At 42.6% G+C, this 27,274-nt stretch overlaps 2 protein-coding genes across 3 annotated transcripts in view; one reads left to right on the top strand and one right to left on the bottom strand.

Annotated features, from left to right (window-relative positions):
- gon4l (gon-4 like) overlaps positions 1-9,940 on the top strand; it is a 54,715-nt gene extending 44,775 nt beyond the window's left edge. For both annotated transcript variants that reach the window (XM_062964737.1, XM_062964736.1), the window contains exons 27-32: positions 235-354; positions 1,413-1,526; positions 2,907-3,096; positions 5,441-6,008; positions 6,808-6,910; positions 9,628-9,940. In XM_062964737.1, coding sequence (XP_062820807.1) covers positions 235-354; positions 1,413-1,526; positions 2,907-3,096; positions 5,441-6,008; positions 6,808-6,910; positions 9,628-9,789 — 1,257 coding nt within the window. In that variant the 3' untranslated portion in view covers positions 9,790-9,940. The remainder of the gene's footprint in view (positions 1-234; positions 355-1,412; positions 1,527-2,906; positions 3,097-5,440; positions 6,009-6,807; positions 6,911-9,627) is intronic.
- Positions 9,941-11,946: 2,006 nt separating this feature from the next.
- msto1 (misato mitochondrial distribution and morphology regulator 1) lies at positions 11,947-24,947 on the bottom strand. Its single transcript, XM_062964739.1, has 14 exons — positions 24,789-24,947; positions 21,657-21,792; positions 21,437-21,506; positions 19,768-19,843; positions 19,510-19,558; positions 17,060-17,189; positions 16,851-16,968; positions 16,626-16,757; positions 15,620-15,772; positions 15,380-15,511; positions 14,022-14,206; positions 13,826-13,930; positions 13,625-13,743; positions 11,947-12,251 (listed from the first exon to the last, which is right to left on the bottom strand). The coding sequence occupies exons 1-14, from the start codon at positions 24,867-24,869 to the stop codon at positions 12,019-12,021; spliced, it is 1,719 nt and encodes a 572-aa protein (XP_062820809.1). The 5' UTR covers positions 24,870-24,947; the 3' UTR covers positions 11,947-12,018.
- Between the last annotated feature and the right edge of the window lie 2,327 nt (positions 24,948-27,274).

The following is a 27,274-nucleotide window of genomic DNA, read 5'->3' as shown; positions in this document are numbered from 1 at the left end:
CAGTAGGAGTCACAGTGGTCTGACTTGGTGCGGTGTGAACTACAACTTCCACCATGTGGCGTCAATCCCCTAAACTCCTCCAGTAAATGTAGTTGCAGCTCAGTCCTGCTCTGTTTGTTATGTAGACAGATTTGAAAGGAAAGGGCAGTAGGCGGGGTCATGGTCCTCTACTTTTAGGAATAGATCAGACTGAGGTGGGCTCTGTTGCTTAACCCGTTCCTGTCCTCCTCCTAGTTCGATGGGTTCGAAGAAGTCTCCTTGCCAGAGGTGGAAGAAGAGGAGGAACCCCCCAAAATGCACACGGCCTCAAAAAATAAGAGGAGGAAGGAACTTGGGGGCCAGAACACTGACAAGGTGAGCGGAGAGTGCTAGTAAACTTTCCAAAATTGGCCTTGTGCTTGTAGATTCAGAATCTCAACTGTAAGGCTTCAGGGTTGTGACACAATCGTACATCGGGAGGCATAGCCCCAAGAGGTCGTTATTATTATTATTTATTTATTAGCGACATTTATATCCCGCCCTTCTCACCCCGACGGGGACTCAGGGTGGTTTACAAGTATATATACATACAATATATTATATAATATGACTATATTGCAATATTATTAGTAATATTGCATGTAATATAAATATACAATTACCAGAGAACATGCTTCAAAATATAATTTGAAATCCGGAACTTCAAATCCACCTCTCTTCTTAGAGTTTATCATTAGGGTATATTTTATTCTGGTCTCTTCCCCTTCCAGACAAATTTCATCAGATCCTTATTCCATTCCTTAAGTATTTTCTGGTTCTGAATAATAGGAAGATTTTGAAATAAATATAACATTTTGGGTAGGATATTCATTTTTATTGCACCAATTCGGCCTAGTAAGGATAGATTTAGATTCTTCCAGCTTTCTAGTTCTTTTTTAATCTGTTTCCATTTGTTTAGATAATTGTTTTGAAGTAATTGATTGTTCTTAGCTGTCAACCATATCCCTAAATACTTAATTTTTGTCATTTTAAATCCTGCTATCTCTTCAGATTTTTCCTGATTCTTTTTTGATACATTTTTAGTCAGGATTGTTTATTTATTTATTTATTTATTTATTAGCGACATTTATATCCCGCCCTTCTCACCCCGACAGGGACTCAGGGCAGTTTAATATTAAATACATTAAATATAATATATTTAATACAATATATTATATAATGCGACTATATTGCAATATTATTAGTAATATTGCATGTAATATAAATATACAATTATAATAGTGAATTATAATAATTATTACACTGTATTACATTGTAATATTATTATTAATACTACATGTATATGTAATGTTTATGTAGTTATAATCTCCCATTTAAGTCCCAGTTCCCTTTTCTCAGCTCACTTTGGCTTCATCTGGAACGGTTTCTTTCAGGAGCTGGAGTGGGCGGAGGGGGCGAAGGAATGCTTCTGCTCTTGCCACGAGGCCACCGGCGACCTCCGGATGAAGCGGAGCAAGCGGAGGAGCTGCAGCCATTGCAGCAACAAGGTGGGCGCGGAGAAGAAGCACAAATTGTCGGACTGGGGGTAGCAGATTGTGGAAGCAAGTGCATATTTTATTTATTTACTGTATATACTCGAGTATAAGCCTAGGTTTTCAGCCCTTTTTTAGGACTGAAAAAACCTCCTCGGCTTATACTCGGGTGAGGGTCCTGGTGGGCTTATACTCAAGTATATATGGTATATTTATTATTTTTCTCTATTAATTATTATTATTACATTTATTATTTTATTCTATTTTTTGTTGTTACTTTTAAATTTATTTTACTCCATTATTATTAATACAGTACATTTATTATTTTATTTACTTATTTATTTCCATCATTTCTATCCCGCTCTTGTCACCTGAAGGGACAAAGGGTGGCTTACAAAACTGGCAGAATTCAATGCCAATGCACAACAATACAAAAGAATAAAACATAAGCAATTAAATACAGATTTAAAGTAATACAAAATACTTGAGCCATTCATCCACAAAACCTTGTACATAAACCTTAGTCTAGACCGAGTCGAACCCAACAAAACTTATTCTTTGAATGCTTGCTCGCATAGCCATGTCTTCACTTTCTTTCTAAAACTCAAAAGGGATGGAGTCTGCCGGATGTCACTAGGATGTCATCATTTTACTCTGATTATTACATTTATTATTTTACTGCATTTATTATTATTATTGCATTTATTATTTCACTCTATTATTATTAAAAAGATACATAGGCACATTTATATTGAAGAAAATGAAAATAATGATTTAATCAGAGTTGAACACTCATATCTTAAATTACAGTTTGATGTAAAGATTCAAAAACATTTAAACTACTGAGGCCTCAATTAATGTAATTTTATTGGTATCTCAGCTTATACTGGAGTCAATGTTTTCCCAGTTTTTTTTGTGGTAAATCAGGTGCCTCGGCTTATATTCGGGTCGGCTTATACTCGAGTATATACGGTATTTACATTATTTATGTTCCACGCTTCTCACTCCAAAGTGGATCACCATGTACATGTATATGACAACCATTCAATGCCATTAGACATACAACATACAGGCAGAGACAGAGGCAATTTAACATTGTCCAGCTTCTGGCTTCACGAAGGTATGCTCGATTCTGACCGCTTCACCGTCCACTTGTGTCACCGAGTCCTTGATGGAAGACTTCCTCATTCTTTCCGCACACTGCTGGAAGGTTTTTATGGTGTCCTAAATTAGTTAAATTAGCCTCCCCGCATAAAGTGGTACCTAAATTTCCTACTCGACAGATGCAACTGTCTTTCGAGTTGTTTGGGTCAACAATGAGCTAGGCTATTTAAGAGTTAGGCGCTGGAGCTTCTTGCTCAAGATCTTGTTGACCCATCTCTACTTGGTCTGCAGGCCGCGGAGGGCAAGCTCTTCAAACAGAAAGACACCCAGGAGCTTGCAGATGGCCTGGGGCCGCAGGAGGCGAGCCTTTGCCCCGAAGGGAAGGATCCTGTGGAGGAGAGACTGGAGCTGAGAGAAGATGGGGAGCTCCCCCTGAACAGGATGAGGTCGGCAGCCAGGCGGGCAGATCCTTCCGGAGCAGGTTTGTGGGGAATGAAAGGATGCATGAGGTGTTTTTTTTTTGTTTGTACCCCAAAGGCTCCCACATGGCTCGATAAATCTGGACCAAACATAATGGAGCTGAGGAAAGAAAAGGAATGAAGTAGATTGTCTGTGGCTAGGGACTGGGATCGAAAGAGAGGGAAGCATTTTAGCTGCCATTCAATGACGTGTATTAGTGATGTGCGCAGTATTTGTTTCAAATGTTTCATTTGACTGTTAGTTTAGTACCGTCCATTTGGATGCATGAAATGAAAGATGCCATGTTCGGACAAAACCAAAGGTGACACGAAAGAGATGTCAGGGAAATTGTCACCCTGACCTATTGATGAGTCAGGTCTAACCTTCTTCTCATCAGTCAGACATGATGATCGGCAAAAGTGGCACCAACAAACGATACCTCAGTCGTAAATCATCTACCAATCCCAGCGGTTCTATAGGCTTTATTTACAAGCTATTTACAACTCTAAATACCATCACTCTCTGGACACATGTTCCCTTGGCAAGAACAAAACAGGTCTCACTTTCTTCTCATCAGTCAGACCAATTAGGCATCGGCGAAAGTGGCACCAAGAAACGACAGCTCAGTCGTAAATTATCTGCTGATCCCAGCGGTTCTATAGGCTTTATTTACAAGCTATTTACAATTCTAATTACCATCACTCTCTGGACACATGTTCCCTCGGCAAGGACAAAACAGGTCTCACTTTCTTCTCATCAGTCAGACCACTTAGGCATCGGCAAAAGTGGCACCAACAAACGATATCTCAGTCGTAAATTATCTGCTGATCCCAACGGTTCTATAGGCTTTATTTACAAGCTATTTACAATTCTGATTACCATCACTCTCTGGACACATGTTCCCTCGGCAAGGACAAAACAGGTCTCACTTTCTTCTCATCAGTCAGACCACTTAGGCATCGGCAAAAGTGGCACCAACAAACGATATCTCAGTCGTAAATTATCTGCTGATCCCAACGGTTCTATAGGCTTTATTTACAAGCTATTTAGAACTCTAAATACCATCACTCTCTGGACACATGTTCCCTCGGCAAGGACAAAACAGGTCTCACTTTCTTCTCATCAGTCAGACCACTTAGGCATCGGCGAAAGTGGCACCAACAAACGATAGCTCAGTCATAAATTATCTGCTGATCCCAACGGTTCTATAGGCTTTATTTACAAGCTATTTACAACTCTAAATACCATCACTCTCTGGACACATGTTCCCTCGTCAAGAACAAAACAGGTCTCACTTTCTTCTCATCAGTCAGACCACTTAGGCATTGGCGAAAGTGGCACCAACAAACGACAGATCAGTCATAAATTATCTGCTGATCCCAACAGTTCTATAGGCTTTATTTACAAGCTATTTACAATTCTAAATACCATCACTCTCTGGACACATGTTCCCTCGTCAAGGACAAAACAGGTCTCACTTTCTTCCCATCAATCGGACCACTTAGGCATCGGCGAAAGTGGCACCAACAAACGATAGCTCAGTCGTAAATTATCTGCTGATCCCAGTGGTTTTATAGGTTTTATTTACAAGCTATTTACAATTCTAAATACCATCACTCTCTGGACACATGTTCCCTTGGCAAGGACAAAACAGATCTCATTTTCTTCTCATCAGTCAGACCACTTAGGCATCGGCAAAAGTGGCACCAACAAACGACAGATCAGTCGTAAATTATCTGCTGATCCCAACAGTTCTATAGGCTTTATTTACAAGCTATTTACAACTCTAAATACCATCACTCTCTGGACACATGTTCCCTCGGCAAGGACAAAATAGGTCTCACTTTCTTCTCATCAGTCAGACCACTAAGGCATCGGCGAAAGTGGCACCAACAAACGATAGCTCAGTCATAAATTATCTGCTGATCCCAGCGGTTTTATAGGCTTTATTTACAAGCTATTTACAACTCTAAATACCATCACTCTCTGGACACATGTTCCCTCGGCAAGGACAAAATGTGCCACGTCCTCTCAGCTTGTGGGGTCTGTTATCAGTTCAAACAAGCACCTCCTTGCATTCCTCAGTTCATGACGAATGTTCCGTCCACATAGTTGAAACGGAAGTCTTGACCCATTGGCCCTCCGGGCAATCAATAAGGTCTGGCATATAATTAACTCCTGGACTGCTGGAATGCTTTCCGGAACACATATACACAATCCAACAGCAACAATTGATTGAAAATTTCACACTATAACAACAAAAACACTGACAAGAGAAAGCTGCACAAACACTGTGCTTGCTTTTGTTTTCCTGTGGGGAATGAGAAGCATGTGTTCTAGTGTCCTTTTCTCTCCTCCTTTCCCAGGGCCTCGTACGGAAGGAAAGCCACCCTCTTGCAAAGACGTCCCTTCGGAAGCGAAGACCCCGTCAGAGCCGTGCTCTGTGCCAGACCCTCCCGCCGCTACTCTTGCTACCTCCGCCTTCTCACCGAAAGCCCCTCAGCCCAGAAGCAGCCCCACCGGAGTGAGAAGTGAAGTTGGAGTCGCCCTGAGGAGTGACGAGGCCTCCTCGGTCCTTTGCAGAGACATTTCGGAGCCTGCGACACGTGGAGCCACCAGTCCACAGAACAACAAACGGACAGAATCCGACCCCGTCCCTTCTTCTCGGGTCCTTCTCCGGGACACCGAGATGGAGAACCGGCCGTCCTCTCCGGAGACGAGGGCTTTGCGCTCCAAAGACACAAACGGTGGCTTGCAGGCTCAAGCAGGAGGGTCTACGGAGGGACTGGGTGCAAGTGGCTGCTCACTGGAGCTTTTGCCCACGGCCGGAGGGAGGGAAGGCTCTGTCATGTTGCAGAGAGCGGCTGAGGCCACCGTCTGCGCCAAGAACATCAAGGTCAGCTCCACCGGAGAGAAGGTTGTCCTGTGGACCAGGTAGGCACCACGTGGCCTTATTGGCCCAAAGCGAATACTAAGGAATGCTCTTTAGTCACCACTTGTTTTGAGAATCGCTTGATGTTATTTGATGCCATGGCTCAGGGGTCCCCAAACTAAGGCCCGGGGGCCACATGCGGCCCATCGAAGCCATTTATCCAGCTCCTTCCCCACCGAAGAAGGCAGCACGAGGGAGAAGGGAAAGGTGCATGCCTTTCCCACCTCCTCCCTCACCTAGTGCATGCCTTCCAAAGCTTTGCTCGTTTATAATGGTATTTTAATTATTATTTAATTAATAATTAAATATTAAAGGATGTTTTGCCAGTGCTTTCGGTGCACAAAGGCAGAAGGTGGTTGGACTAAATAGCCCAAGGGGTCTCTTCCAATCCTCTTTATTATTATTATTATTATTATTATTATTATTATTATTATTATTATTATTATATTGTATGACACAGCAAACAAGATAGATATGCTGGATTTCGTATCACAAAATCACAAGTCGAACATTTCCCAAGTGTCTAGCACTGTGTGATGTATTTTCGGATTATTATTATTATTATTATTATTTTATTATGACACAGCAAACGAGATAGATATGCTGGATTTCGTATCACAAAATCACAAGTCGAACACTTCCCAAGTGTCTAGGACTGTGTAATGTATTTTCGGATGATGCGTGCAGATCCCAGTATGGTGCCCTTTTGCAGTTGGCAGATCGTGATTTTGTCAATGCCTATTGTTTCGAAATGGCACATTCTCCCAGTCCAAAGTTGGTTTCTCTTTCTCTTTTCTCTAGAGAAGCCGACCGGGTTATTCTGACCACTTGCCAGGAGCGAGGGGCCACGCCGGACACCTTTGGGGCCATCTCGCAGCGCCTGTGCAACAAAACAGCGGACGAGGCATGTCTTGGTGGGGAATGGGACGGGAGGTTTCTTTGGCATTGCTAGTTGTGTGTGTGTGTGTGTGTGTCTCCCATTTGACTCCATGAAGTCCAGTCTGGGAGTTCTCCATTTCTAAGCCGAAGAGCCAGCGTTGTCCGTAAACACCTCCACGATCATGTGGCCGCTGGCATGACTGTATGGAGCGCCCTTACCTTCCCGCCAATAGGAGCCGTACCTATTGATCTCTCACATTGGCATGTTTTCGAACTGCTAGGTTGGCAGAAGCTGTGGCTAACAGCGAGAGCTCACCCCACTCCCCGGATTTGTACCACCGACCTTTGGGTCAGCAAGTTTGGCAGCTCAGTGGCTTAATCTGCTGCGCAACCAGGGGCCCCATAATCTGCATATATATACTCAGGTTAGAGTATTGTGTGTGTGTGTGTGTGTGTGTGTCCCTGATGGCGCAGCGATTTATACCTCAGAGCTGCCAAACTTGCTGACTGAAAAGCCAGTGGTTCAAATCTGGGGAGTGGGGTGAGCTCCTGCTGTTTTCCCCAGCTTGTCAACCTAGCAGTTCAAAAACATACCAATGTGAGTAGATCAATAGGTTCTTCTCCGGTGGGAAGGTAACATTGGTATATGGTATATATATGAAGCATGTGTGTGTGTGTGTGTGTGTGTGTGTATATTCAGGTTAGAGTATATTTATTTATTTATTTACAGTATTTATATTCCGCCCTTCTCACCCCAAAGGGGACTCAGGGTGGATCACACTATGCACATAATTGGCAAACATTCAATGCCATATACACATAGAACAGAGACAGACGCAGAGGCAATTTAAACCTTCTCCAGCTTCAAGCTTCCTGAGGGTATGCTCAATGCCGGCCACAGGGGGAGCAGCTGCTTCATCATCCACTGCGACGGTAACTTCCTTATTCCAAACACCTGCTGGACAATTCTTTAGGGTGTCGTAAATTAGTTAAATTAGCCTCCCCACATATAAGTGGTACCTAAATTTCTTACTTGATAGATGCAACTATCTTTCGGGTTGCTTAGGTCAGCAACGAGCAGGGGCTATTTATTTTATTTTAATGGTCCGGTGCGCATTCCGCCATGGGATCGCCTCGAACTCATGATCTCTTGGTCAGAGTGATTTATTGCAGCTGGCTACTAACCAGCTTGGCTCACACACATATATATGTATACACATACACATGTACTCTGGTTAGATTATATATGTGTGTGTAAACATATATGTGTGTGTGTATATACATATACAAATATATGGAAGGAAAGTGAATAAAGAGAAAAAAAGGAAAGGGAGAACAAGAAGGAGGGAAGAGAAAGGAAAAAGGGATGTGTTGTCGCGCAAATTTAGGGTTCGTCCCTGGAGCAGGGATGAACTGATGCCCTCTGACCGCAGGATTCGATCCTGGCCAGCGGGGGGCACTGTGAATTAAAAATCCTATTTCCCACAATAATCTCACCCAGATCTTGAAGAGAGAGAACCGAATTGTCTTTATTTCGAGTCAGCTGACGCGGATGTCAAGACACAATCGCTCGCAGTGATGACATGTCACATAATACAGTGCAGCAATTTTTATAAGCAAAAAGACAGGCGGAGCAATTCAAATCTCGCTCCCCGCCTTTCCTCATCCAGTTCCACTCTGATTGGCTCTTTGACTGGGTGGTGCGAAATCCCCCCAATCAGATGGCTTCCTACAGTCCGGCGTCTCTTCCAATCAGAGACAAGGGGCGGGCTGAGCAGCGATCAATGGACAGCCAAGCATATTACGAAAAGGATGGATGAGTCAATATGTCCAATTTACATATGTGTCTGACACGCTGGTCTGGTTTATTGACAAAGGGAGAGCTGTTTCCCGAATAATTCGGCTCTTCCTGCCAGATGTGTGGATGAAGGGCGAGCCATTTCCCTTTTGATGGCCTGCTCCGAACTCAGAAGGGGGAACAGCCCGAATTATTGTCCATGCAAGAGTAGGTGATAATCTCTTCTGGGCAGGGTACTCCAGCCCATCCGGGGGGGCTGTCTGCACGTAGCCAGAGTCAAACCTCCGTCACTCTATTTTTCATATTTTAAAAGTTCATATATGAGGCATTTGGGGAAGGGAGACATGTAGGAATACATTCATAGAATCAGAAATCATATTGCCCACTCCCAGCCACCCAAAGGTCCAGAATGAGTTCATAAAGTTTCATAGGAAAGTCCAGAATCCAAGGGAAAAGATTGTAGAGCATGTGGTTTAAAATTGGCTTTTTCCTTTGCTAACTCCTTTGTCTGGATAAACAAAAGGGAGTGCTTTTGCTCTGGAGTCACTGGTTAAGGAAAGGATTAGGGAAGTTGTTATCTCTTACCTCAGGCTAAAAGGTCAAACACCTTTTAGTAAATCACTGTAAACTCCAGTAAAATATCTCAATCACCTACTGCTATAAATATATGAAATATAGGACATAAATTCTTGATTTTTAAACTATCTTTTACAAAGTCCTGGGGGGGGGGGGAGGGTCACCTCAATCACAGATGGAGACATTGCCAAGCTGGAGAAGGGAGAAAGTAGGCAGGCAGCAGTCCCAATGACACTCAGCTATATAGTAATTCATAAACAAGACGTAGCCATAGTCCAGAGTTGGACATCCTGTCGCAGGCCATCCCTCCCGGAGTAGCCCTATGGTTTGTGTGTGTGTGTGTCTAACCGGCCCTGCCGTTTGCCCAGGTTTCCCACCGGTTCAGGGAGTTGATGGCTCTCTTCCACACGGCCTGCGACGTCAGCTCCGAGGACGAGGACGACGGCCTGAGCATCAGCCACACCGACCAGCTGTCGGATAAGGACCCGGTCCTCTCCGAGGAGGAGCAGGAGGAGCCGGGCTTCGGGTAAAGAGAGGCCACCGCGGTCTCTTGCAAAGCACACCTCAGAGACATTCCCCTCCTCGGCCCTTTTTGAAAGGCAGAGGAGGGAAGGAAGTTCTGTGGAGAGCAACTGATGTAAATATTTTAATGGGAGGGAAATAATAAATGGTCTTCGGTGACGTTCTGGGTGAATATTTATTTAAGGAATGAATGCCATTCCAGTGCAGAAGATGTGCCGAGCTGACCTTTGGGCTCAGAAGGGCTATGTTTATTTGGATTTCCCCAGGCAGGACTGAAACTTGCAAGGCCATTGATGCTAATCAAGGTGATTAATTACAACATTCACACCTGCCTCCAACACACAAGAGTACTTTCTTCCTCCCACCCTGGACCTTTATTTATTTATTTATTTATTCATTTGTTTTACTACATTTATATGCCGCCCTTTTCAACCCAAAGGGGACTCAGAGCGGCTTACAAATTACATTCACGTACAATACAGTATATTATGAGCATAGTACAATACTAGCATTAAATTACTATATTGTACTATATCATTACATTGTAATATTATTTTATTAGTAATACAGTAGAGTCTCACTTATCCAACATAAATGGGCTGGCAGAATGTTGGATAAGCGAATATGTTGGATAGTAAGGAGACATTAAGGAAAAGCCTATTAAACATCAAATTAGGTTATGATTTTACAAATTAAGCACCAAAACATCATGTTAGACAACAAATTTGACAGAAAAAGTAGTTCAATACGCAGTAATGCTATGTAGTAATTACTGTATTTACAAATTTAACACATTGACTACAAAAATGCGTTGGATAATCCAGAACGTTGGATAAGTGAGACTCTACTGTATTACATTTAATATATAATTAATATTATTAAATTGTATTATCAGTATTGTATCGTAATGCATTATATTATCAATATTATAAGTATATACAATATATTAGTGTATATACTTGAGTATAAGCCTAGTTTTTCAGCCCTCTTTTTGAGACTGAAAAAGCCCCCCTCGGCTTATACTCGGGTGAGGGTCCTGGTTGGCTTAGATTTGGGTCAGCTTATACTAGAGAATATATGGTACATTTATTATTTTTCTCTATTATTATTGGTGTTATTACATTTATTATTTTTCTCTATTGTTGCTACTATTACATTTATTTTACTCCATTTTTATTATTATTAATAATACATTTATTATTTCACTGTGATCTTATTACTATTATTGCATTTATTATTTTACTCTATTATTACTTGTATTATTTTGTTGGATAAGTGAATATGTTGGATATTAAGGAGAAATTAAGAAAAAGCCTATTAAACATCAAAATAGGTTGATTTTACAAATTAGGCACCAAAGCATCATGTTATACAACACATTTGACAGAAAAAGTAGTTCAATATGCAGTAATGCTACATAGTAATTACTGTATTTACTAATTTAGCACCAAAATATTACAATGCATTGAAAACATTGACTACAAACATGCGTTGGATAATCCAGAACGTTGGATAAGTTGGTTTTTTTGTTTTTTGTGTCAGGAGCAACCGGAGTTGCTTCTGGAGTGAGAGAATTGGCCGTCTGCAAGGACGTTGCCCAGGGGACGCCCGGATGTTTTTTTTGATGTTTTCTCATCCTTGTGGGAGGCTTCTCTCATGTCCCCGCATGGAGCTGGAGCTGATAGAGGGAGCTCATCCGCACTCTCCCCGGGTGGGATTCGAACCTGGCAGTTTTCAGGTCAGCAACCCAACCTTCAAGTCACAAGGCTTTTATCCCCTAGGCCACCGGAGGCTCCATGTTGGATAAGTGAGACTCTACTGTATATATTATTATTTCGTTACATTGACACAGGAGCCATGGTGGAATGGAGTCTTCCTGGCCTTGAATAGCCTTGCAGCTTCAAAGCTAGGCTGCTTCCTGCCTGGGGGAGTTTTTTCTCCCACCCTGGACATGATTCCACAGATATTTAAACCCCAACAGACCTCACAGTCTCTGAGGATGCCTGCTATAGATGTGGGCAAAATGTCAGGAGAGAATGCTGCTTCTGGAACATGGCTAGACAGTCCGGAAAACACAGGTGAAAATGCTGCTAGAACACAACCATGCAGCCCAGAAACCGCACAACATCCCATTAAATACTTAAAAGCAGCTCAGGAGAGAAACAGATGCTTTAGGGAGTTTATTATTATTATTATTATTCTGCAATGTCAGTGGAAGGCACCGTCGAAAGGCATCGTCAGTCTAGATCATCCTCCGAATCTTCTGCCGCATCGCTGTGCCTGTAACAGTGGGAGAGCGTCCTCAGCTCCTCCAAGGCCTCCTGGAAGTCGTCTGATTCGACGCCCGCCGAAAAAAAGCTGGCCCAGCGCCGGACGTCTACTTGGTGTAACTCTTCGTAAAGGTTCCCAAGAGTTCGTCGCAGGACGGCGGACGACTGGAGGGCGGTGAAGACTGGAATGCTCTCGACGGCTGGAACAGAGAACGGTAAAGTGTGAATTAGAATAAATTAGAGAGGATTACGTATGTTGGGGTCTAACGTTGTAAATTATCGCTCCCACAATCACTTGCCTTCAAATTGGAAGTTGGGTCCTTCCAGATCTCAGACAAGACGCACGATTTCTGACCTTGTCAGTATAATGTATATTACATGTAATGTTACTAATAATATTACAATATATTGATATAGTACAATATAGTAATGTATTGCCAGTATTGTGCTATACTAATACAGTAGAGTCTCACTTATCCAAGCCTCGCTTATCCAAGCCTCTGGATAATCCAAGCCATTTTTGTAGTCAATGTTTTCAATATATCGTGATATTTTGGTGCTAAATTCATAAATACAGTAATTACAACATAACATTACTGCGTATTGAACTACTTTTTCTGTCAAATTTGTTGTCTAATATGAAGTTTTGTTGCTTAATTTGTCAAATCATAACCTAATTGGATGTTTAATAGGCTTTTCTTTACTTCCTCCTTATTATCCAAGATATTCGCTTATCCAAGCTTCTGCCGGCCTGTTTAGCTTGGATAAGTGAGACTCTACTGTAATGTAATAGGTAAAGGTAACTGTTTCCCCTGACGTTACTGTATATTCACAACCTTTAGGAAATAATATCCCCTGATGGTGCAGTGTGTTAAAGCGCTGAGCTGCTGAATTTCTGGACCGAAAGGCCGCAGGTTTGAATTGGGGGAGTGGAGAGAGCCCCCACTGTTGGCCCCAGCTTTTGCCAACCCAGAAGTTCAAAAACATGCAAATGTGAGTGCATCAATAGGTACTGCTCTAGTGGGAAGGTAATGCCGCTCCATGCAGTCATCCCACATGACCTTGGAGGAGTCTATGGACAACGGCGGCTCTTCGGCTTAGAAATGGAGATGAGCACCAACCCCCAAAGTCAGACACAACTGGACCTTTACCTTTTATGCATATACATTATAATATATATATTGTAAATTATATTGTGTATAGGTATATCAATATGTATGTGTGTATATATAGATATATACTTATCCAAGCTAAACGGGCCAGCAGAACCTTGAATAAGCGAATATCTTGGATAATAAAGAGGGATTAAGGAAAAGCCTATTAAACATCAAATTAGGTCATGATTTTACAAATTAAGCACCAAAACATCATGTTATACAACAAATTTGACAGAAAAAGTAGTTCAACACGCAGTAATGTTATGTTGTAATCACTGTATTTACAAATTTAGCACCAAAATACCATGATATATTGAAAACATTGACTACAATCCAGAACGTTGGATAAGTGAGTCTTGGATAAGTGAGACTCTACTGTAAATGAGTTTCTGATGGTTCAGAGCCCGGCTGCTTACCTGCAGAGGTGTGCAGTGGCGGTTTCTCCAGGAGGAGCCCTTGCTTGTTGAGTAGAGGGGAGAAATACTGAGGATACGGGGCCAAGAGCCTGGTAGGGCTCTGCAGTAAATGTGAAGTGCTGTTGGGAGAGAAACGAGTGGGATGACTCTGCTGCCTTCGCCTCCTTTTCCTCCCATGGTGCTGCCCCCCACGTCACCCACCTGAAGGTTCTGGGGGAGGCCATGTACAAGTAGCGGGCCAGCACCTCCTGCCCGGTGTCGCACATGTGCAGGACAGACTTGGGTTCCGTGCCCGATGGGGGGCGGCTGGAAGAGAGGCAGAAGAGTCCGATTCAGGTCATGGGAAGGGCCAGAGGCTGTTAGGAATGGTGGGAGTTGGAGTCCTGACACACCTTACCTGACTTGGTATTCCTTGCTGATTCCTCTCAGCACCACAGACTGTGCAAAACAGTGGCTCTTGCTCTGCTCCCCGCACGAAGACATGGAGCTCCACGGCGCGGCAAGCTGCTGGCTGCACAAAGCGTCAGGAAGGGATTGTCCCCGCATCACCGGAAACGGGACGGCGGCCATGGAAGCCGCTACCTGGCAAAGGGAAGGAGGAGGGCAGTGAGTTCCAGGTCCATCGTCACTGGAGTTCAGAGTGCTCCTTGCCTGCACTTCTATAAATCATGGTGAATTCTCCCCAAGCCTCTCTAGTATGTTCAGTTGCTGATCAATTCCTGTTTGCTGTGTGCTATAGAAAAGGATAGGAAAGGGTTAAAGGAGGCCACACCAATTGAGAGTAAGGAACACTGGGATGTCTGTGGTGGAGGAAAAACAATCTAGGATGAGATTGTCCCCATCTAAAAGCCTTCACTTGGGTGGTGGGCAGGAAAATAATAATAATAACAATAATAATATGGAGGACATTGGCAGGGCTCTTGGACATGTTCACGGCACTCTCTATAACTGGGATGCTTGTGGTGGAGGAAATACATGAAATCTAGGATGAGATTGTCCCTGTCTGAAAGCCTTCCCTTGGGTGGTGGTCAGGAAAATAATAATAATAATAATAATAATAATAATAATAATAATAATAATAATAATAATAATAATAATAATATGGAGGACATTGGCAGGGCTCTTGGACATGTTCACAGTGCTCTCTATAACTGGGATGCTTGTGGTGGAGGAAATACATGAAATCTAGGATGAGATTGTCCCCGTCTGAAAGCCTTCACTTGGGTGGTGGGCAGGATGGTGTTTGTGGAGGATGTTGGCAGGGCTCTTGGACATGTTCACGGTGCTCTCTATAACTGAGATGTCTGTGGTGGAGGAAATACATGAAATCTAGGATGAGATTGTCCCCGTCTGAAAGCCTTCACTTGGGTGGTGGGCAAGATGGTGTTTGTGGAGGATGTTGGCAGGGCTCTTGGACATGTTCACGGTGCTCTCTATAACTGGGATGTCTGTGGTGGAGGAAATACATGAAATCTAGGGTGAACTTGGACATGTTCACGGCGCTCTCTATAACTGGGATGTCTGTGGTGGAGGAAATACATGAAATCTAGGATGAGATTGTCCTCGTCTGAAGGCCTTTACTTGGGTGGTGGGCAGGATGGTGTTTGTGGGGGACATTAGGGGCTCTTGGACATGTTCACGGTGCTCACTATAACCTGCAATGTTATTGGAGGGAGGGCCAGTGGTGTCCCTTGCATAGTGAGAAAGTCTGAGCTGCCAGGGGAAATGAGAGGCAAAGGAAGGGTGAGGCAGTACCTTCCTCCCGGAGAAATTCAGAGCCTCGGCAAGATTCGCCATGGAGATGGTTGAGGCCTGGAGCCGGTAGGGAACGGTGAGCGTCTCTAGTGCTGTGGCCAGGATGGCGCTGGTGTGGTAGTCCAGAGAGGCCTGTTTGTGATAATAGCAAAACAAGACTAGTTTGAAGGAGCCACCAACCCGCAAGGGTAGGTCCTGCTGCACGGCACACTGCTTCTGCAGCCATGCGCGGGCACTCACGTCGTAGCGCAGGTAGGGCAGCGTGGCAGGAGGCTCCGTCCGGAGGCCCAGGCTCCCGTTCAGCGACAAGGGACAGAGGAGCGAACTGTGGCTGGACAGACTGACCATTCCCAGGACGGTGTTCATGAGCCGATAGAAATTCTTCTGGGGAACCTTTAGGACGGGAGAAGAGCCATCATCAGATATTCTCATCTCTAGGAATAGAGGCCCTCCATACAGTCTCCTAGTTTGTAAAACCCTAGAGTTGGACGAGACCCCAAGGGACACCCAGTCTAATCCCAATCTGCAATAGAATTATTATTATTATTATTATTACTGGAGCCTCCGGTGGCTAAGTGTGTTAAAGCATTGAGCTGCTGAACTTGCAGACCGAAAAGTACCCACTGTTAACCCCAGCTCCTGCCAACCTAGCAGTTCAAAAACATGCCCATGTGAGTAGATCAATAGGTACCGCTTCGGCGGGAAGGTAATGGCGTTCCATGCAGTCATGCCGGCCACATGACCTTGGAGGTGTCTACGGACAACGCCGGCTCTTTGGCTTAGAAATGGAGATGAGCACCAACCCCCAGAGTCAGACATGACTGGACTTAACGTCAGGGAAACCTTTACCTTTACCTACTACTACTATTGACACCCATGCCATATACATACATACAGATTTTCACTTTTATTATGTGCATAATAATAATTATTATCATTAGTATTATTTATGTCCCACTTTCTCCATATGGAGACTCAAAGTGGCTCACAACTAAAAGCATTTCAGTACAACTTAATATATACAATGTACCAATATTAAAACAGTATTAAACAGCACTGATATTCAAACAATCCAATTAAAACCATAAAAGCATATACAACAAAAGGAAGACACCATCAGACCCCTCCCGACAGATGACCATGCAGTCTCTGTTTAAAGACCTCCAGAGGAGGAGACACCACTGGACTCCTGAGGCAGCATATTTCACTGCTGAATAGTTCTAATGTTTAGGCACAATATACTCACCGCAGACTTGTGTGTGGGAGCCACCCCCCACGTCAGGACGCCCTTCCCGGCATACTCGTCTTGAAGCAGTTCCGTCAATTTTGCCCCGATGCCTGAAAAGCCGCTGTGCAGGTCGCAGAGGACTTGGAAGCCCTGGGTAAGAAGCACATGGAAGATGAGGAAGCCAAGCAGTCCCACCGTTCAAACACAGCCGTTCGTACAGGATGACTGCAGAGCGGTGCTGACCTGCAGGTAGTCGCATTCTTCCACGTAGAAGTGCAGCCGGTCTTCCAGCTCCTCGGCATACGCAGCGCTTTGCAGCAGCTTTTCCCCTTGCCCAAAGGCCTCGAGTTGGCTCGAATCCCTGCAAGAGGCAACGGAGGTCATCCCAGACGATTATTTCCGCCACGTGAGAGGGGGAAAGTCGGCAAGGCATACGGAGGACGGACCCTCACCCTTCGTGGCTGTACTGCTGGATGGCGAACGTGGTCCGGGGGTGCAGAGACGTCCGGAGGAAATCCGACCAAACGTGTGCCGTGGTCTCTGAGGGGAGTGTCTCTGGGGTCTCGTTCCGCCGCTCGGCATCTGCAGCCGTGAGATGAGTACAGCCATCACCCCCTTCCCTTTATTTGTCTCTGCTATCAAGTGAGCGGCCCTTAATTCCCAGCAAAGGCTCCATTAATGGGAGAGAAGGCTGCCTGCCTTTGCTCCAGCCCTGTGTCGCTCCCGACATGAAAAAAAATTATTTTTCAGATACAGTAGAGTCTCACTTATCCAACATAAACGGGCCAGCAGAACGTTGGATAAGCGAATATGTTGGATAAGGAGGGATTAAGGAAAAGCCTATTAAATATCAAGTTAGGTTATGATTTTACAAATTAAGCACCAAAACATCATGTTATACAACAAATTTGACAGAAAATGTAGTTCAATATGCAGTAGTGTTATGTAGTAATTACTGTATTTACAAATTTAGCATCAAAATATCACGATATATGGAAAACTGACTACAAAAATGCGTTGGATAATCCAGACAGTTGGATAAGCAAATGTTGGATAAGTGAGACTCTACTAAAATCCTAGACCATCTGTCAGGCAAGAAGATACCATCAAAGCCTTCCCGACAGATGGCCATCCAGCCCCTGCTTAAAAATCTCCAGAGAAGGTGACTCCCAGGCAGCATATTCCACTAACAGCTCTTACTATCAGGAAGTTTTCTGTAATGTTTAGGTGGGATTTCTTTTCCTACCATTTGAGCCTATTGTTATTTATGTATTTATTTATGGCATTTATATCCTGCCCTCTCTCACCCCGAAGGGGACACAGAGCGGCTTACAAATTTTATGTACACATACAATATATTATACTAATAGCATAGCACAATATTAGTATCAAATACTATCTATATATATAAAAGAATGATGGCATCAGGGCAGCGGACAAACAACAAAACTACAGGCCCCCCAACCTCGAAATTTGACAACACAACCCATCATTCACAGCTCTAGGTTGATACAACAAAAAGAAAAGAAAAATAAAGTCCTAATTACAGGGCGAGGAATAATAGTTTTTATCCAATTGCTGCCAGTTTGAAGGCTAAGCTCCACCCACTTAGTCTCCTAGCAACTCACTCAGCCCAGGGGACAGGCACAGTTAGGCCTCACTTAGGCCTCTTCCACAGATTATCAGATTTTAACTGGATATGGCAGTGTAGACTCAAGGCCCTTCCAAACAGCTATATAACCCATTTAGAATCTTATATTATCTGCTTTGAACTGGATTATTTTGACTCCACACTGCCATATAATCCACTTCAGTGTGCATACTAAACATAAAGACAACCATACAACAGACATTCAATACAACCACTACCTCAACAATTTCTCACCAACACCACCAGACAACGCCACAGCAACGCGTGGCCGGGCACAGCTAGTATTGTTCTAAACCACTATATTGCAATATTATTAGTAATATTACATGCAATATATATAATACAGTAGAGTCTCACTTATCCAAGACTCGCTTATCCAAGCTTCTGGATTATCCAAGGCATTTTTGTAGTCAATGTTTTCAATATATCATGATATTTTGGTGCTAAATTCGTAAATACAGTAATTACAACATAATATTACTGCGTATTGAACTACTTTTTCTGTCAAATTTGTTGTATAACATGATGTTTTGGTGCTTAATTTGTAAAATCATGACCTAATTTGATGTTTAATAGGCTTTTCCTTAATCCCTCCTTATTATCCAACATTGCTTATCCATGGTTCCGCCGGCCCGTTTAGCTTTGATAAGTGAGACTCTACTGCAATTATTATATTGTATTAGTATTTTATTGTATTACAATATTATGATCAGTGTTATATATACAATATATTATATTAGCATAGCACAATATTAGTATTATATATTACTATATTGTTCTAAACCACTATACTGCAATATTATTAGTAATATTACATGTAATATATATTATATTATATTGTATTTTTATTAGTATTATATTGTATTACAATATGATCAATGTACATACAATATATTATTAGCATAACCTCATATTAGTATCACATATTACTATATTGTTCTAAACCACTATACTGCAATATTATTAATAATATTATATGCAATATATATAATTATTATATTATTGTATTGTATTATTAGTATTATACTGTATTGCAATATTATGATCAATATTATATATACATACAGTATATTAGTGGTGGTTTCAAGCCAGCAGGTTGGATCTTTCAGGTCTATTTATTCTCAGAAGGACATTTTTTTCATAGTCTTTTATATTGTGTTTGTTCACAAACATAACACCCCCTTTTAAAATATATATATATATATATATATATAAAAGAGCCATGCATGCAGAGCACACACACATCTTTACCACCGGGAAGGGTCCTGGGAGAAAAGCCGCTACCAGAAGACCTGTTATCCTGAAACAACAAGAGAGAGAGATGTAAACATCAGGCTTTAATTGTAAACAAGACAGATGCCATAGATATAGACTTACACAAATGTCCTACCCAGAAGGTTTTGAGACCTGCCAGGTTTTCCAGAGCTCTAAGTGCCACTTGTAACTCTTTTGTGCCTCTCTGGATTTATAAACATTGGTTTATAAACCAAGAGGAGACTGCGATCTTACCTCCGACCCGCCAAGGCCTTTTAGGAAGGGGTGAACAGGAGACGGATCTTCTCGGTGTGTCGTCAGAGCCCCCTTCCTGAAAAATTAAGGCTTTTTATACCATATGGTTCTCAACAGAAAACTAGTAATTGTTACACTGGAGTAAGATAGATTTAGGAAGCATTGTTTAGGAAGCATTATTATTATTATTATTATTATTATTATTATTATTATTATTATTATTATATACCATTTTCTGCTTGCTAATATGCCACCTTGCCCCTGAAATACGATGGATTTAGGAAGCAATATTATTATTATTACAGTCAAGTCTCACTTATTCAAGCCTCGCTTATCCAAGCTTCTGGATTATCCAAGCCATTTTTGTAGTCAATGTTTTCAATATATTGTGATATTTTGGTGCTAAATTCGTAAATACAGTAATTACAACATAACATGACTGCGTATTGAACTACCTTTCTGTCAAATGTGTTGTATAACGTGATGTTTTGGTGCTTAATTTGTAAAATCATAACCTAATTTGGTGTTTAATAGGCTTCTTCTTAATCCCTCCTTATTATCCAAGATATTTGCTAATCCAAGCTTCTGCTGGTCCATTTAGCTTGGATAAGTGAGACTCTACTGTATTATTATTATGATTATTTGCCACTTTTTGCTTGCTAATGTGCCAGTTTGCACATGGAATACGATGCATTTAGGAAGTATTAAGAATTATTATTATTATTATTATATACCACTTTTTGCTTGCTAATATGCCAGCTTGCCTCAGGAATATGATGGATTCAGGAAGCATTATTTAGGAAGCATTATTATTATTATTTGCAACTTCTTGCTTGCTAATATGCCATCTTGCACATGGAATATGATGCATTTAGGAAGCATTATTTAGGAAGCATTATTATTATGATTTGCCACTTCTTGCTTGCTAACATGCCAGCTTGCACATGGAATATGATGCATTTAGGAAGCATTACTTAGGAAGCATTATTATTATGATTTGCCACTTCTTGCTTGCTAATATGCCAGCTTGCACATGGAATATGATGCATTTAGGAAGCATTATTTAGGAAGCATTATTATTATGATTTGCCACTTCTTGCTTGCTAATATGCCAACTTGCCCCAGGAATATGATGCATTTAGGAAGCATTATTATTATGATTTGCCACTTCTTGCTTGCTAATATGCCAACTTGCCCCAGGAATATGATGGATTCAGGAAGCATTATTTAGGAAGCATTATTATTATTATTTGCAACTTCTTGTTTGCTAATATGCCAGCTTGCACATGGAATATGATGCATTTAGGAAGCATTATTATTATTATTATTATTATTATTATTATTATTATTACTACTACTACTACTACTACTATATACCACTTAATTGCTAATATGCCAGCTTGCACATGGAATACGATGGATTTAGGAAGCATTATTTGGGAAGCATTATTATTATTATTATTATTATTATTATTATTATATGCCACTTCTTTTTTCTTCTAAGAGAGACTCAAAGGACTGAACTGTGGTCAAACCAAAACAATAGACAATAATTTAAAACTATACACATTAAAATAAAATTAATTAAACCAGTACTATTAAAAAATTAGCCATTTAAACCAATTCAAAATGCACAAAACACTGCAGTGGGGATGGAGAGAATGCTTACCAGGCCACGGGGGTGTCCGTATTGGTATCGTGGTACAAAGTTCCCTCCTGCTTCAAGCAGCCCAGGTTCCCTATACAGAAGGAAAACACACCCGTCATTTGGACACGTGACTGCCTTAAGAATCTGGTGATAATCTCTTTCTCAGGAAGCAGAAGCTGGATGGCCATCTGCTGGGATGGCTCTGATGGTGTCTTCCTGCATGACAGGGAGTTGGACCCACCTTTGAGGTCCATGAGGATGAGGCGGGGGGTGTACGTCTCCTGTCCCTGGGAGGACCTTCCCGGGCGGAAGAGAACATTATGGTGAAGGGTCTCGTCGGATCTTGCAGTCGCCGGGTCAGAGCTGAACGAGGATTCCTGAGGAAGCAAAGAGATGATCATCTGTCTATTTACGTCACAGAACACTTCAAATAATCCTTGGAAAGGACCCTCCAGTCCAACCCAGTTCTGCCATCATGGTGGATGCCATCAAAGCCCTCTCAACAGATGGCCATCCCCAGAGGTGAGCCTCCATCATCACTATTATCAAAGATTACTATTACTAAATAAAATCCTAAGGAAGGAAGGGAATCCAAAGGCCAGCTGATGCAACCCAATTAAATGTAAAGGAAGACATAATCTGAGCCCTCCCGACAGATGGCCATCCCCAAAGATGAGCCTCCAGTGTCATTACAGTAGAGTCTCACTTATCCAACATAAACAAGCCGGCAGAACATTGGATAAGCGAAAATGTTGGATAATAAGGAGGGATTAAGGAAAAGCCTATTAAACGTCTAATTGAGTTATGATTTTACAAATTAAGCACCAAAAACATCACATTTTACAACAAATTGACAGAAAAAGGCGTCCAAAAAACAGTAACGTTACTGTATTTATGAATTTAGCACCAAAACATTGCAATATATGGAAAACATTGTCTTAAAAACATTCAGTACTAACAAATTGATTACAAATAAAGATAGAATTGCATAAAATGAACTTACGGTAGCAACATTGTTGGAAATTAAATCCATAAAAAATTCAATCCTTGCTATTTAGAGAAACAGCTGTGGATCAGGGCGGGAGGCAAACTGCGTTGGATAATCCAGAACGTTGGATAAGCGAATGTTAGATAAGTGAGACTCTACTGTACTATCAAAGATTACTATTACTAAATAGAATCCTAAGGGAGGGAACCCAAAGGCCACCTGATGCAACCCAATTGAATGTAAAGAAAGGCACCATCAAAGCCCTCCTGACAGATGGCCATCCAGTCTCACAAAAAGCCTCACAACTGCTGAGGATGCTTGCCATAGGTGTGGGTGAAACATCAGGAGAGAATGCTTCTGGAACATGGCCATACAGCCTGGAATACTCACAGCAACCCAATGATTTCGGCCATGAACGCCTTCAGCAACACATTATTATTATTATTATTATTACATCATTATACCAATGCAACCCAATTCTGCCACAAAGGAAGGCACCATCAAAGCCCTCCCGGCAGATAGCCATCCAGCCTCTGCTTAAAAACCTCCAGAGCAATCTTCATCGTAATTACTACCAAAGATTACTATTGTTAAATAGAGTCCTAGAGCAGGAAGGGAACCCAAAGGCCACCCAATGCAACCCAATTCAATATAAAGGAAGACACCATCAAAGCCCTCCTGACAGATGGCCATCCCCAGAGATGAGTCTCCATCATCATTACTATCAAAGATTACTGTTGCTAAATAGAAGTTTAGGGTAGGAATGGAACCCGAAGGCCACCTGATGCAACACAATTAAATGTAAAGGAAGACACCATCAGAGCCTTCCCGACAGATGGTCATCCAGCCTCACAACAACCTCTAAGGATACCTGCCATAGGTCTAGGTGAAACGTCAGGGGAGAATGCTTCTGGAACATGGCCAGACACCCCGGAAGATTCACAGCAACCCAATGATTTTGGCCGTGAAAGCCTTCAACAACACATCATCATCATCATTATTCCAATGCAGCCCAATTCTGCCACGAGGGAAGGCAATCAAAGCCCTCCCAGCAGATGGCCATCCAGCCTCTGTTTAAAAGCCTCCAGAGAGGAGTGTCCATCATCATTACTATCAAAGATTACTACAGTAGAGTCTCACTTATCCAAGGTTCTGGATTAGCCAAGCCATTTTTGTAGTCAATGTTTTCAATATATCGTGATATTTTGGTGCTAAATTCGTAAATACAGTAATTACAACATAACATTACTGCGTATTGAACTACTTTTTCTGTCAAATGTGTTGTATAACATGATGTTTTGGTGCTTAATTTGTAAAATCATAACCTAATTTGATGTTTAATAGGCTTTTCCTTAATCCCTCCTTATTATCCAAGATATTCGCTTATCCAAGCTTCTGCCGGCCCGTTTAGCTTGGATAAGTGAGACTCTACTATATTAATAAATAGAATCCTAGGGCAGGAAGGGAACCCAAAGGACACCCAATGTAACCCAACTCAATGTAAAGGAAGGCACTATCAAAGCCCTCCTGACAGATGGCCATCCAGCCTCACAAAAAGCCTCACAAGCACTGAGGATGCCTGCCATAGGTGTGGGTGAAACATCAGGAGAGAATGCTTCTGGAGCATGGCCATACAGCCTGGAATACTCACAGCAACCCAATGATTTCGGCCATGAACGCCTTCAGCAATACATAATTATTATTACATTATTATACCAATGCAACCCAATTCTGCCATGATGGAAGGCACCATCAAAGCCCTCCCGACAGATCGCCTTCTAGCCTCTGCTTAAAAGCCTCCAGAGAGGAATCTCCATCGTCATTACTATCAAAGATGACTATTAATAAATAGAATCCTAGGGCAGGAAGGGAACCCAAAGGCTACCCAATGTAATCCAACTCAATGTAATAATAATAATAAACTTTATTTTTATATCCTGCCCCATCTTTTCCAAGGGACTCGGCTCACAACAATGACACAACATATTTGACAAAACTTAAAACATTTCAACAATACACAAAATAATATAATGGACAATACATTAAAATCCAAGCAGATAAAATCAGAGTAATTAAAGGCGAACCAGCGGGGACAGGTTTCATAAAGTGCTATATCATGGAAATGAGTAACAGTGATAAAATGTAAAGGAAGGCACCATCAAAGCCCTCCTGACAGATGGCCATCCAGCCTCTGCCTAAAAGTCTCCAGGGAAGGAGCCTCCATCATCATTTTTATGACAGCTGATTATAGAATTCTAGAGTTGGGAGGGCTTTAATGATGTCCAACCCCGTTCCTCCAAGCAGGAACACCGTCAAAGCCCTCCGGACAGATGGCCACCCAGCTTGGGTTTAACAATCTCCGGATTCAAAGGCTGGCCCTTTCACCTGCAGTGCCCACCAGTGGGCACCGACGCAGCCCGCGTAGGGCCCCAGCTGGACCGTGACCACTTCTCGGGCCCCCGCCATCCCGGTCCGAATTGGCCGTTGGAAAGACGGACTGAGGCGAAAGAGGAGGAAGATAGCTCTGCGCAGGCGCACACCGCCCGCTCGCCGCGACTGAAAGGGAAAGCTTGGCTCCCATTGGCTGAGGCAGTCGGCCAATCCTGAGTTTTTTCCTTCTGTTGCTTTCGCGCCCGCCGGAAGTTGGGAAAGCGGAAGTTGCTCTCTTGACAGGCAGGCAAAGCTCTTCTCCAGTCAGGGCGCGGTCGCCATTTTGGCCAAGGTAAAACGCTCTCCTGTCGGGTTTCTGTGAGTAGCCTGGCCATGTTCCAGAAGCATTCTCTCCTTACGTTTCGCCCACATCTAAGGCAGGCATCCTCAGAGGTTGTGAGGTCTGTTGGAAACTGAGTTATCGAAGGCTTTTATGGCCGGGATGTTTTCCGGGCTGTATGGCCATGTTCGAGAATATTTCTGGAACACGGCCATACAGCCCGGAAAACATACAACAACCCTAAGTATGTGAGGTTTATGTATCTGTGGGATGATGCCCAGGGTAATGGGAAAGAACTCATGCCTGCCTGAGGTAAGTGTGAAAGTTGCCATTGGCCACCTTGATTAGCATTGAATGGCCTTGCAGCTTCCAAGTCTGGCTGCTTACTGCCTTGATTAACATTTTGATGGCCCGCAGCCTTCCATTTATTTATTTCATCATTTCTACCCCGCCCTTCTCACCCATCAGGGGACTCAGGGCGGCTTACAATATAAAAACACATACATCAAAACAATTTACATCACATTTAAAAATCCATTTAAAATAAAATTATATTAAATTAAGAGCCTACATTAAAAACCTACATAATTATACATACAGTAGAGTCTCACTTATCGAACACTCGCTTATCCAACGTTCTGGATTATCCAATGCATTTTTAAGTCAATGTTTTCAATATATCATGATATTTTGGTGCTAAATTTGTAAATACAGTAATTACTACATAACATTACTGCCTATTGAACTACTTTTTCTGCCAGATTTGTTGTATAACATGATGTTTTGGTGCTTAATTTGTAAAATCATAACCTAATTTGATGTTTAATAGGCTTCTCCTTAATTTCTCCTTATTATCCAACATATTTGCTTATCCAACGTTCTGCCGGCCCGTTTATGTTGGATAAGTGAGACTGTACTGTATAAATATACATTCAAGGCGCATTTCAAGTCCAAAAGAGGTCTGTTATTGAGTCGTGTAGTTGTCCTATCTCCTTTCTGCTGCTACTCTTGCTCAAAAGCCTGGTCCCATAACCACGTTTTCATTCTTTTTCGGAAAGACAGGAGGGAGGGAGCCTGTCTAATTTCATTTGGGAGGGTGTTCCATAGGCGGGGGGGGGGGGGGGGACCACCAAAAAGGCCGTCTCTTGTCCTCGCCAGCCGCTCCTGTGAGGCTGGCAGGACCAAGAACAGGACCTCCCCAGAAGATCTAAGATTATGCGATGCTCATAATGTAGGGACCATGGGCCAGAAAATAGTAGACTATTGCCTATATAGCTTTGCTTCTGCATATATCATATAGCTTTTATATAGACAATATAAGCACTTTGTATGAATCAAAGCAGTATGTGCAACACAGGGCCTGTGCCCCTCCTCTTCCTGTGAGCTGGTGCCTTCCTTCAGGAAGTTCCAGAGAGAAGAAAGCTCAGAGTAAACAAGTTAGGTCATTGATATCACTTGTGTCAAAGTAGGTGTGAAAGGTGGAAAAGAGTCTCAGCCATTGGTCAGTTTTAGATAAGGCCGAGATTTAAAATTCTTTGCTATGACATGCTTTGCGATGGCCATTTGGATGGCATGGACCCACAAAATGTGGGTACCTACAGCTGTTTTGCCTTATCATCAGCTATGATAATAAAAGGTTTGTTTTATTGCTCTCCTGGAATTCTCTCCTTTACTCCCCCTCTGGGCTAGTCCCCTACAATAACGGGAGACACGTTTGGATAAGTAAGCTGGGCCAGAACCGTTTAGCGCTTTATAGGCTAAAGCCAGCACTTTGAATTGTGCTCGGTAGCTAATCAGCAGCCAATGGAGCTGACGTAGCAGAGGGGTGGTACGCTCCCTGTACGTTGCTCCAGGTATCAACACATTGCTGTTTTGTTCTTGTCACCTTTATGGCAGGCCTCAGTCTATAGAGCTCCAGCTAGCTGTCTAGGAAACCAGGGCCCAAAAAATACTCAAAATCTATCTGAGGCATGGTCAAACATGGGTCCTGGAAGTGTTTTGGACTTCAGCTCCCATCGGCTGAGGGGGGAAAAGAAGGGGCTTGAGGCTGTTAGGAATGGTGGGAGTTATTTACACACATGTTGGGCTTTCATGGCCGGGATCACAGGGTTGTTGTATGTCTTTCGGGCTGTGTGGCCATGTTCCAGAAGTATTCTCTCCT

Source organism: Anolis carolinensis, unplaced genomic scaffold (genome assembly GCF_035594765.1).
Source record: "Anolis carolinensis isolate JA03-04 unplaced genomic scaffold, rAnoCar3.1.pri scaffold_14, whole genome shotgun sequence".
Taxonomy (NCBI): domain Eukaryota; kingdom Metazoa; phylum Chordata; class Lepidosauria; order Squamata; family Dactyloidae; genus Anolis; species Anolis carolinensis.
This window is presented reverse-complemented; position numbering and strand designations above follow the sequence as displayed.